The sequence below is a fragment of the Staurois parvus genome, unplaced genomic scaffold (genome assembly GCF_062004578.1).
Source record: "Staurois parvus isolate SC_StPar_1 unplaced genomic scaffold, SC_StPar_1.0 ptg000120l, whole genome shotgun sequence".
Lineage (NCBI taxonomy): Eukaryota > Metazoa > Chordata > Amphibia > Anura > Ranidae > Staurois > Staurois parvus.
In genome coordinates this window covers 4173366-4186871 of record NW_028317916.1, presented here as the reverse complement: position 1 = coordinate 4186871, position 13506 = coordinate 4173366, and the positions used below count along the sequence as shown (strand labels likewise).

General features: G+C 42.6%; 1 protein-coding gene across 1 annotated transcript; it reads right to left on the bottom strand.

Annotated features, from left to right (window-relative positions):
- Positions 1 to 2489: 2489 nt before the first annotated feature.
- Positions 2490 to 13197, bottom strand: LOC149467170 (uncharacterized). The gene is given in 8 exon segments (XM_089672154.1): positions 2490 to 2782; positions 3146 to 3217; positions 3220 to 3344; positions 4050 to 5904; positions 6530 to 7289; positions 7395 to 7517; positions 11383 to 12125; positions 13053 to 13197. Coding segments are annotated over 8 exon segments (4116 nt in total).
- Between the last annotated feature and the right edge of the window lie 309 nt (positions 13198 to 13506).

Here is a 13506-nt window from a genome sequence, read left to right as displayed (position 1 = left end):
CCGCGGAGTTGTTCTTTCATCTTACCTGTTCCTCGATCCAGCCGCGCGCTGTCTTCCCGGCTTCTGTAATGGCGCTCGGCATGACAGCCGGGTGCCCAGTGCGCATGAGCGAGAAGCACTTGCGCTTTGTGATTGGTTTGGCGGCTTCTGGGATCTGTCATGTGTCCCAGGTACCGCCTTACCATTCACAAAGCGCACCGCTTCTCGCGCATGCACACTGGGCACCCGGCTGTCATGCCCAGTGCCCACACTACAGAAGCCGGGAAGACAGCACGCCGCTGGATAGAGGAACAGGTAAGGTCCCGCTGCAGAGCTGAGCGGCCGGCCCGGTATTCGGACACGGCCGCGGTGGAAATACCGGACCGGCCGCTCCATATTCGCTCCATAAGACGCACTGACATTTCCCCCCCAGTTTTGGGGAAGAAAAAGTGCGTCTTATACGGTGAAAAATACGGTACTTTTGGTGCGATTTGCATAGACATCTGTGTTCATGGATAAGTCACGGTAAGTCACACAATTTCAAAGTCGGGCTCGATGTAACCGGGGTATTAAATGACAGTTGTACTGCACATATTAGGTTTCATCACGCATGCTGAAGTGACAGAATCAACTCTAGTGCAATCATTTATGGTTAACTTTAAATTGATGACCTCTAAAGACTTTTAAGGTGTTTCCTATTGACAATTCGAGGTATTCTTGTTTGTCACCATTTCACGGTTGCATGCAATTTTAATGTTTTAACACGTTTAGTTTCCATTAACACAATGCAACTTCATCTTGTATATTTTACCTAAAAATTGGGTAATATATTGGAGTGGCACATTACTGTACTGTATATGAAGTGATCAGGTAGCTTTAAATCACATCCACTAAAAAGCCAGCACCAAGGAGTAAAAATGGTAACATACTCTGCCTGCTATATTGCTGGGAGTATGTTTACATGCCAGCACAACACCAATGTAACAGTTATGTTGGCAACAGCGAAATGGTTAAATGAGAAGGATATAAGGAACTGCAGTGTGGTCAATGTTGCTGCTGATACCTCCAGCATTTTTATGTGTTTCTCTTATAATCACTATGTGTCTGCCAGGAGATCCTATGCCATCCTGTATAATGTGCACATGATGATTATAGCTATTTTCTACAGCACAAGAATAATGTGTTAAGGCCTGAGAATTAACATAAAAATCATTACCTGAAGCACCCCAGATGTATTGCTCTATTTGTATCTGTATGTGTCCTGTAGAAAACAACCTCTATAAAATGTTTTATCCTTTACTCTGATGATCTTAAATCTTACTTAAGCCTGGCACATTAGCTTTTCATCTTGATTCAAGGTAATGATGTGTGGTCAGTACATTAGTAAATTTGAAATTAAATCTATGAGTCTACAAAACATAGAAACGTATTTTGAGGTGTACTTTTAGCATTAATTGGGTACAAAAATATTATAATATTAATCAACAGTAGAGAAGAAGTGAACATACCTAGGTTTGTTTTCAGTGATGTTAATCCAGACCACAGTGAAATCAATGGGAGCAATATCTTTTGTTAGATTTCCAGAGTTATGAAAAAACTCTATTAGTATTTCTAGGTTCTTGTAGATGGTTGTGGGAAGAAATCCTTATGGAAGCCAGGTCAGTATAAGCAGTGTGACTTTATTTGATCACACACCAAAAATACAAAGTCAATAAAAAACAGTAAATTCAGATATATGTAGCTTAAAATGAAATAAAAATAAAGAATATAAGTTGCTTGTTCCTTGAATATTAGAAGAAATGTAGTTCCTTTGAATAGCTTAGATAGAAGTTTTCCAGGCCTAGTTTAAGAACATGTGCTTTCTTTGTTCTTTGTTAAATCATGCCATGTGCTTTCTTTGTGTAAGTGTCTGAAGTGTAGGTATGTCTGAATGAAGTGAAGTGTAGAGTAGCTAAGAAGCATCTGACCCTCGTTCTTTGAAAAGCTGCATACTTAAAATGCATGAGAAATTAAGTCCTCCCATTAAGCTTTGTTTCAAATTCGCGGGCTCCTAAAACACTCCCTTAGTCACTCCCAGCTTAACTAAAACATCTGTCACTATTCAGACCACCAAGTCATTATCATGAATGACATGCAGACTAAGAAAGAGGTCTCTGAAGTTCTTATGTTACATACAACTGTCTGAATCCATGATTTATGAATACAATTTAAACTCTCAGACTCATTATAAGAATTCAAAACATAGTATACGTTACATAGACTATTCTTAAAGAAAAACATGACTTTAAACCTCTTACTGATTAACTTTGCTTAGACACAAATAATTCACATCTGTGACCACTGAAATGCAAAACCTCACATTCACATCCAATTAAGAGGGTATTCACTGCCAGGCATATATTCAGAACTACTAAAGACCGAATTAAAGTTTGGATATTAAAAATTAATATTACATTCCCCTCTGAAATATGAAATTCATATTAATTTATATCAAGCACACATCATTTATATCACAAACACTCAGGTTTTGATTTAGTAATGTCAAATGTATCATTATTTGTAACTGAGTCAGCATAACCAGAAAGTATTTTTCTCTTAAGTATATTTTGTAATAGATTATCTCCTTTCCTAATTTCACTTCTAATTCGCTTATAGAAACTGTTCATTTTACACATCAAACATAATTGAAATATAATACATAATATGATAATAATAAAAATAATTATTACAGGATGTAATAAAATATTTCCTGCTGCAGATGCAATTGAAGTTTTTCCCAACATTGATACAGTACGTTTAAATTTTGACCACCAAGAATGACCTGAAAATTGAGACCATTCATGTTCTATATCTTTTAAACTCCCTTGTTCATGTTTAAATAATATATCTGCTTTTTGTAGTTCATCTGATAAAGCTATCAGTAAACCTTCATCTTTTTGAATAACATTTGCCCAATCTCTCCATGGGAATTCATCTACTTGAGATATATTGTACTGTATGGGAAGAGCACTTATATTTTTCATAAGCATGTTTGTTAAATTCATTCTCATCCCATTAACACTTATTGCTAAAATTTCTCCTTCTATACAGAACAAACCTCGACTTAAGTTTTCTGTATGTGTACAAGAAGAGAAGAAGGATTGAACCCTTTCTGAGTTAGACATAACTTGAAAACAAACTTTCTTTTTATCTACAATTGAGATTAACTCAGAAGTGGTTTTAACCTTTTCTATCCTTGAGTATGGTTATGGTAACAAGAATGAAATATACCTTTGTCTTGATTAGGTAGACAAATAACTTTAGACTGAAATTGTAAACATGAAGACAGATCTAATTGTTCTAACTCAAAATTATTATCAGTAAATGTGTCAGGGATCACGGCGCCGGAATCCTGCATCACGGCGCCGTCCCCCCGCGCATGCGCACTGGCGGCGAGCCGCGGCTGACAGGACGCCGCGCATGCGCAGTAGAGAGTCGAGGGCGCGCCTCAGGCGTCCAATGACAGCCGGGGGCGCGTCCCAGCCAGCCAGTGACAGTGCAGGGCGCACTATTTAAAGATGCCCTGCACTGTCACCCATTGCCGCAAGGTCTTATGTGATCCTGGATACCTGCTCCTGTTCTGTGACCCTGTTTTCGACCCTGACTACGCTGCCTGCCCCTGTGTTTGACCCGGCTTGTCCTGACTACTCTGCCTGCTCCTGCGTTTTGACTCGGATATCCTGACTATTCTACGGACTGATTTACCTGGCTGACCCTGCATGTGACCTGACTACTCCTTGCCCGCTGATTTGGTACCCCGCTTACCCCCCACGGAACCACTATCCGTGCCACCCTGCTGGGGCCGTCATCCGCCTCATATCTGGCTCTCCCGGTACCTACACGCATCCCCGGAGGCCTTCCCAGCCGCTGGTGGGCCCGCCCAGAGGTCGTGACCTGGCCCGGGACTGTTTCAAGTCCATCCCCACCATCAGGGGCCCTGGTGAAGGCACAGCCCGGGCTTAGACCCCACGCTCTGGGTTGGTCTATCAGTTGGCAGCCGGAAGGCTCCGCCTGGCGGATCATAACAAAATGCAAAATCTGTATATTGCAGATGATAATATAGTAACTGTGTGTTGCTAACTGGTAATCCCAAGACAGTGATTGGAACCAACATTTGTTCTTTTCCTGCTACAGGAATCATTGAAGAACTATAGCATATGTTCTGATAACATCCAATCCACTTATTTACCCACAGATCAGTATGGTTTATGGCATATACATACTCTCTTGGTAAATTTTGTACAATACCTATAGGAGTTATTCCACTTTGAAAAGCTTGAGCTATTATTTTAAAATTTGTGGAATATTCCATCTGAATTTCTAAACATGCTCTGGCTATATGGGAATGCTGTTCACTTGACATTAAATTAAGAGTAACATTCTCTAAATGTAATATAGATGGACCCATAATATTGGCTGTTTTAATCACCATATTTTCTAATATCTGATTCAAGTTTCTTTGTACTTTAATACTATTGCTTCCCACTAAACCGGCTGTCTCGAGATCAAACTTTAATGTACTAATGTCCATACTATTTGTAATACTACCAATAGTACCTATTCCTCCTAAAATACCTTCAACTATACCACGTTTATTCCTGTGAGGATTCCTAATATCAGTACAAAACCATCTTTCAATACCTAATTCCATGTTAACCAGATGTTCTTTACATTGTGGAAACTTTGTTGAGATTTTCCATTCTGAAATGTTAAAGTTCCACAATATAATAACAAACTTTCCTTCTCTCAACAGAAGTCTGGTTTGGAAATGGTTAATTTGGAAGGGACAGGCTGGAATAAATTTCTTATCCGTGCACTGCGTTCTTTTAGGGGATAGTACAATTACATTTGTATTTACACATTTCTTTGGATAATTTTCTATTGATATGCAGCATTCATATATACCTGTATCATTAATAGATATAGTGTTTTGATGATACACAAAGTTATCATTATCCCAGTTCAAATTACCAAAAATACTTTTATGGATAACATCAGTTTTATCATGAAGAAAACTTCCCAAAAATTCACCATTCCTTTTCCAAGTTAAGAATGAATTTTGAGGTAGGTGTATTTGTGTACTACACATCAAATTCAGATCATCCTTTCCTTCTACAAGTCTTAATGATTGAGGAGATATTTTTATCTCTGGGACAATCAAATCTACCACAGTAACAATTACTTTGACTTTAGTTTGAACCAAAGCTCTTGTCACTTGGAAATCCCATATTTTCACTATGTCCTCTTTTTCATTACCATTTATATTCAAATGTTCAGGATCAAGAAAGTGTGAATAACTTTGTAATTGATACCAAATATCTGTTTTAGAACTTCCTATTTTTCCAGTATTTAACATGTCTATGGAAATATCTCCTGACCAGATAGTAGGTTCATTTCCCTTTAAAACTATTAACCAGTATCCCATATCTGATAAATTACATTCAAAGTTACTAGTTTCGTTATTGATCCTATAAGATCCTTGCATTTTAACAAAATCTGATTTAGACTCTATTTTAGCTCTAACTTCAATATCATTATTATGAACGAAATACAATTCCGTACAACAAGTTCTTCCATAACCTATGCACATATATCCTAACAAGTCTTCAGCTGTATTAATGTTACTGTATTTAGGAAAAAATCTTTTGTTCCTAATAAGTGTAGTGTCTTTCTTATGTAGGGCTTCAGTCTTGTTAACTTCTGCATTGCTGGAAAAGTTTATGTTGTAGATTACTAATATTGTCATTGTCACTAAGAAAAAGATCAATCCTGTGATAAGTCTTTTCTTTCTGCTGCTTTGATTTTCCTTATGTTCTTTTGTTGTAATGTTTATTTTTCTCTGGAATCTGCGATTCTTTGTTTCTTCCGGATTATTGAAATCCATGTCTGCAAAAGAAATGCAGTATCATTATCTCGGTATAAACAATTTGCATTGGTCACTGTGCACCCACATTTTTTGTTGTCTGCGCGCATTTTTTACTGAATTAAGAGGTCTTTGCACTTGTACCATTACTCCTTGAACATCCAAAATATCAAATGGACCTTCCCAGTTGCTTTGCCATGGTCCAGTTTTTCTGAAAGTTTTTACCATTACTTGTCCTCCTTTTTCGAACTTAGAAGAATGTGGAGGAACCATTTTTTGCATGCGAGTAGCTGCATGTGGTACAATAGTGTTCAGATTGTCTTGCAACATCTGTAACCACTTTGTTTTTTCTATTGCCTCTTTTTGTTGACAAGAACGGTTCATGGGGAAAAACAATACGCATTTTCCTTCCTGTCATTAACTCAAAAGGAGAATACTGTGTTGCAGAAGATGTTGTACTTCTGACACTCATCAGAACCAATGGTACAGCATCAACCCAAGTATTTCCTCTGTCTAATAACATTTTTGCAATCCTTGATTTGACAGTCCTATTCATTCTTTCCACAATACCTGCAGATTGTGGATGATAGGGCACATGAAATCTCTGTTGTATACCCAAGATTTTACACATTGCCTGCATTATTTTACCTGTGAAGTGGGTTCGTCTGTCACTACTGAGGTTTGTTGGTATACCCCAGACTGGAAAAACATGATTAATTAGCATTTTAGCAGTTGTTAATGCATCATCTTTGCGAACAGGCACGATTTCAATCCATTTCGAAAAAACATCAACTACAACTAAAGCATACCTGTACCCATTTTTACCTGTAGGTAACGGTCCTATATAATCTAGTTGTAATGTGGACCATGGTCCATCTGCTGGAGGAGTTCTTTGTAATGGAGGTTTTTGACCCTTTGGTCGAGGATTCACTTGAGCACAGATTAGACAAGATTGCACTACACTGTCTACTGTTTCTTCCATTTTGTCCCAGTAAAATTTTTCCTTGAGTATTTCAAGCAATCTTTGTTTACCTATGTGACCTAGGCTTTCGTGATTGTATTTTGTAAATTCTACCTGTAGATGCTGCGGTATAACAGGACGCAGAAACCCATTTAAGTCATGATACAAAATTCCGTATTCACATACAAAGGGAAATTTTGGATCAACCTGAGAAGCAGAAAGAGATGGATCCCTTTTCTGTTCTTCTGCAAAGGAGGGAATCTGTGTATCTGTCTTCCTAACAACATTAACTGAAACTGGTTCAGACTGAATCACTGGTACTCCATGTAAAGCTGCTTCTTTTGCTAAGAGATCAGCTGTTCTATTGCCTACACTCATCTCATCATTGTCCTTCCTATGAGATGGAATTTTAACAATTGCATAGGCAAAAGGATTTTCCTCTGCTAGCTTAAAAATTGATTCAAGTGTCTCTTTGTACACTAGAACTTTGTTAGATGCATCTACAAAACCTCTACGTTTCCAAATTGGTAATTAATCTGTCAGGGAACGTACAACATATGAACTGTCGCTGTAGATCACTAGTGGACTTCTGTTCTCTTCTTTGTCTAATGTCAACACAGTTTTTACTGCTTCAAGTTCTGCCCTTTGAGCTGAAAAATGTCCTGGCAATTTGTGCTGTATGGAATAATTACGCTCTGGATACCAAATTGAATATCCACTGTAATAATTACCTGACATACAGTATCTAGAACCATCAACAAATACAGGTTCATCAATTTTCTCTGCCTCTCTACGGAACAGAGGAGAGGACGTTTCTTGGACTTCACATAAACATTCATGTTCTAACCCGTTGTATTCCATCAACTGAGGTAGGACATACTTGGCATTATGTTCAACCTGTATTTGCTTAGGTCAGTGATGGCGAACCCGTGGCACGCGTGCCACAGCCGGCACGCCGAGCCTTATCTGTGGGCACGCCAGGAGAATCCAGCGGCGCGCTGTCTTCCCGGCTGTAGTGTGCGTGACAGCCGGGTCCCCAGTGCGCATGCACAAGAAGCAGTGCTCTTTGTGAATGGTAAGGCGGTACCTGGGACACATGACAGATCCCAGAAGCCGCCGGACCAATCACAAAGCGCAGCGCTTCTCGCGCATGCGCACTGGGCATCCGGCTGTCCGACGAGCGCCCACACTACAGAAGCCGGGAAGACAACGCGCGGCTGGATAAAGGAACAGGTAAGATAAAAAAAAAAACTCTGCGGAAGTAAGAGCGGGTACCTGTCAAATTCAGGTACCCGCTCCCCCTCCCTCCCCAAAGGTCAGCAGTCATCCCTGTGCTGTCCGCAGTCTCTGGTCATCCCTGTGCTGTCCGCAGTCTCTGGTCATCCCTGTGCTGTCCGCAGTCTCTGGTCATCCCTGTGCTGTCCGCAGTCTCTGGTCATCCCTGTGCTGTCCGCAGTCTCTGGTCATCCCTGTGCTGTCCGCAGTCTCTGGTCATCCCCTGTACTGTCCACAGTCTCTGGTCATCTCCTGTACTGTCCGCAGTCTCTGGTCATCTCCTGTACTGTCCGCAGTCTCTGGTCATCCCTGTACTGTGTCCGCAGTCTCTGGTCATCCCTGTGCTGTCCGCAGTCTCTGGTCATCTCCTATACTGTGTCCGCAGTCTCTGGTCATCCCTGTACTGTGTCCGCAGTCTCTGGTCATCCCTGTACTGTGTCCGCAGTCTCTGGTCATCCCTGTACTTTCCGCAGTCTCTGGTCATCCCTGTACTGTCCGCAGTCACTGGTCATCCCTGTACTGTGTCCGCAGTCTCTGGTCATCTCCTGTACTATGTCCGCAGTCTCTGGTCATCCCTGTACTGTCCGCAGTCTCTGGTCATCTCCTGTACTTTCCGCAGTCTCTGGTCATCCCTGTACTGTCCGCAGTCACTGGTCATCCCTGTACTGTGTCCGCAGTCTCTGGTCATCTCCTGTACTGTGTCCGCAGTCTCTGGTCATCCCTGTACTGTCCGCAGTCTCTGGTCATCCCTGTACTGTGTCCGCAGTCTCTGGTCATCCCTGTACTGTCCGCAGTCTCTGGTCATCTTCTGTACTGTTCGCAGTCTCTGGTCATCCCTGTACTGTGTCCGCAGTCTCTGGTCATCCCTGTACTGTCCGCAGTCTCTGGTCATCTCCTGTACTGTGTCCGCAGTCTCTGGTCATCCCTGTACTGTCCGCAGTCTCTGGTCATCTCCTGTACTTTCCGCAGTCTCTGGTCATCCCTGTACTGTCCGCAGTCACTGGTCATCCCTGTACTGTGTCCGCAGTCTCTGGTCATCTCCTGTACTGTGTCCGCAGTCTCTGGTCATCCCTGTACTGTCCGCAGTCTCTGGTCATCCCTGTACTGTGTCCGCAGTCTCTGGTCATCCCTGTACTGTCCGCAGTCTCTGGTCATCTCCTGTACTGTCCGCAGTCTCTGGTCACCTTCTGTACTGTTCGCAGTCTCTGGTCATCTCCTGTACTGTGTCCGCAGTCTCTGGTCATCTCCTGTACTGTGTCCACAGTCTCTGGTCATCTCCTGTACTGTCCGCAGTCTCTGGTCATCCCTGTACTGTGTCCGCAGTCTCTGGTCATCCCTGTACTGTGTCCGCAGTTTCTGGTCATCTCCTGTACTGTGTCCGCAGTCTCTGGTCATCCCTGTACTGTGTCTGCAGTCTCTGGTCATCCCTGTACTGTGTCTGCAGTCTCTGGTCATCCCTGTACTGTGTCTGCAGTCTCTGGTCATCTCCTGTACTGTCCGCAGTCTCTGGTCATCTCCTGTACTGTCCGCAGTCTCTGGTCATCTCCTGTACTTTCCACAGTCTCTGGTCATCCCTGTACTGTGTCCGCAGTCTCTGGTCATCCCTGTACTGTCCGCAGTCTCTGGTCATCTCCTGTACTGTTTGCAGTCTCTGGTCATCTTCTGTACTGTTCGCAGTCTCTGGTCATCTCCTGTACTGTGTCCGCAGTCTCTGGTCATCTCCTGTACTGTGTCCGCGGTCTCTGGTCATCTCCTGTACTGTCCGCAGTCTCTGGTCATCTCCTGTACTGTCCGCAGTCTCTGGTCATCTCCTGTACTTTCCGCAGTCTCTGGTCATCCCTGTACTGTCCGCAGTCACTGGTCATCCCTGTACTGTGTCCGCAGTCTCTGGTCATCTCCTGTACTATGTCCGCAGTCTCTGGTCATCCCTGTACTGTCCGCAGTCTCTGGTCATCCCTGTACTGTCCGCAGTCTCTGGTCATCTCCTGTACTGTGTCCGCAGTCTCTGGTCATCCCTGTACTGTCCGCAGTCTCTGGTCATCTCCTGTACTTTCCGCAGTCTCTGGTCATCCCTGTACTGTCCGCAGTCACTGGTCATCCCTGTACTGTGTCCGCAGTCTCTGGTCATCTCCTGTACTGTGTCCGCAGTCTCTGGTCATCCCTGTACTGTGTCCGCAGTCTCTGGTCATCCCTGTACTGTCCGCAGTCTCTGGTCATCCCTGTACTGTGTCCGCAGTCTCTGGTCATCTCCTGTACTGTGTCCGCAGTCTCTGGTCATCCCTGTACTGTGTCTGCAGTCTCTGGTCATCCCTGTACTGTGTCTGCAGTCTCTGGTCATCCCTGTACTGTGTCTGCAGTCTCTGGTCATCTCCTGTACTTTCCACAGTCTCTGGTCATCCCTGTACTGTCCGCAGTCACTGGTCATCCCTGTACTGTGTCCGCAGTCTCTGGTCATCTCCTGTACTGTGTCCGCAGTCTCTGGTCATCCCTGTACTGTCCGCAGTCTCTGGTCATCCCTGTACTGTGTCCGCAGTCTCTGGTCATCCCTGTACTGTCCGCAGTCTCTGGTCATCTCCTGTACTGTCCGCAGTCTCTGGTCATCTTCTGTACTGTTCGCAGTCTCTGGTCATCTCCTGTACTGTGTCCGCAGTCTCTGGTCATCTCCTGTACTGTGTCCGCAGTCTCTGGTCATCTCCTGTACTGTCCGCAGTCTCTGGTCATCTCCTGTACTGTCCGCAGTCTCTGGTCATCCCTGTACTGTGTCTGCAGTCTCTGGTCATCCCTGTACTGTGTCCGCAGTCTCTGGTCATCTCCTGTACTGTGTCCGCAGTCTCTGGTCATCCCTGTACTGTGTCCGCAGTCTCTGGGCATCCCTGTACTGTGTCCGCAGTCTCTGGTCATCCCTGTAGTGTGTCCGCAGTCTCTGGTCATCCCTGTACTGTCCGCAGTCTCTGGCCATCTCCTGTACTGTCCGCAGTCCCTGGTCATCCCTGTACTATGTCCGCAGTCTCTGGTCATCCCTGTACTGTGTCCGCAGTCTCTGGTCATCCCTGTACTGTGTCCGCAGTCTCTGGTCATCCCTGTACTGTGTCCGCAGTCTCTGGTCATCCCTGTACTGTTAATTAGTTTGCACTACTGTACGAGTTGTTTTTTCTAAACCAAAAGCTCGATATTCAGGTTTCATTGCAGTGTTGGCACTTTGAAAGAAATAAGTTGGTTTTGGGTTGCAGTTTGGGCACTCGGGCTCAAAAAGGTTCGCCATCACTGGCTTAGGTGATAGAGTCAACAACCATTGAGAAAATCTTTGGTTGGAAACTCCCGGAACATTTTTCTCAAAAAGGAACTTCAATGTGCTATGTGGAGTTTGTAGAATAATTTTGTTGAATCCTACAATATGCTCTGTTGCTTTTACTGCATAATGTACTCCCACAAGTTGTCTAACACAATCATCAAAACCTTTCTCTACTGGAGTAAGAAGACGTGAGAAGTATCCAAGACTTCTCCAGACTCCTCCCTGTTTCTGAATCAAGACAGCTGAGATTGCAGTTTCTGAAGCATGCACTTGCAAAGCAAATAGTGCTTGTTTATCCACAGTAGCCAAAGCTGGAGCTGTTTGCAAATCATTTTTCAACATCTCAAAAGCTTTTTGCTGTATTTCTGTCCAGGGACCAAATACATTTTCCTCATTGTACTTCAACAAATCATACAATGGTTTGGCTTTTTCTGCAAATGATTCGATAAAATCTCTAGAGAAATTTACCAAACCCAAAAACTGTCTCAGTGCTTTGAATGTTGTTGGTACAGGAAGTGACGCAATAGACTCTATTCTTTCCTGTAAAGGCTGTCTCTTTCCTGGACCAATCAGAACTCCAAGAAATTTTACTTCATTTTTCATGAGCTGAACTTTGCGTGTATTCAGCTTGAGACCTTCATCTTGCAGAAGTGTAAACAATTCTGCTAAGAGAATCCTGTGTTCAGTTTCAGAATCCGTCATAAGCAAGATATCATCTACATATTGAATTAAACAATCAGGTCTAGAAAATTTAGACAAAACTTTTGCTAATGCCAGATGTAATATATACTTAGCAGAATGATATCCGTTTGGAAGACGTTTGAGACAATACTGGACATTTCTATGGATAAAAGAAAACTTGTATTGGCAACTCTCAGCCAATTTAATACTAAAAAATCCATTTGCAATGTCAAGTACAGAGAACCCTTTCGCATTGGCATTTATTTGTGACATGATGTCTGGAGTTTCTGCCACAATGGGTGTACAACTTGGAGTGTATTTGTTTAGCATTCTTAGATCTATCAATAATCTATATGCACTAGGGTCATCACGCTTTGCCACTACCCACAAAGGATTATTAGTAACTGAATTAGCTTTCCTGATGATACCCTGTTCCAAAAGTTCTTGTATGATTACTGATACAGGTTCATCAGATTCTGGCGGCAACTTGTATTGTTTTAATGGGGGATGGTCTTTGCCTTGAATAGTAACTTCAATATTTTTAAACAGTCCAGCTTCATTTTTACCTTGACTCCACAGTTTTTTGTGTAGTTGTACTAACTGTTTCAATTCCAAATTATCTCCAGTATCTGGCCATTTATAGTCAGCATCAATTGCTTCTGTCAAACAGATGCTACCGACTTCACAATAATCTGCTGGGTCAATTACCATAGGCTTACGATTAGCAGAGCCTTGCCAAACAATGCCATTGGCTAAATCAAGTATCCACCCTCTTTGAGACAAAACATCAGCACCAATAATGTTCTCTGATCCTTGACAATACCAAAAGTCTATTTCCGTTTGCAAACATCCTGGTATTTCAAAAGACACATTTTTACATTTTTTAGCTTGAACATCACCTTTTCCATTGAAACCTACAACTGTGCATATTGCTGCATTAGAAGGAATTGGTATTTTCATACCTAAAACACTAATCTGGGCTCCTGAATCTAAAAGACAGTTTGATTTCTGACCATTAATTTTAGCTTTTACATAGGGGCGCTCACACTTGTCTAAGAAAATTGGAGCTACATATTCCAGACAATGAAGTTCAACCTCCTTTTCCATCGCTAGTCATGGTGAAGGTAATAGTGGCTGTCTTGAAGTATTGGATGAATGTGAGTTGTTCACATTTCCTCCATTACTAATTGACATTTCACTAATCTCTCTGATCAGAGGAGCGTAGGGTGAAGATGACTTAACTTCCTGTGAACGAATTGGAGCTGACGGTTCAGGAGAAATAAGTCCATTTTCTTTACCCAAATTTCTCATCTGAATGTCTTTCAAAAACTTCCTACACTGCCATTTCAAATGCCCTGGTTTTGCACAATAGTAACCTGTGAGTGGTCTTTGATTCCCTTGTCTTACTCTGTCATT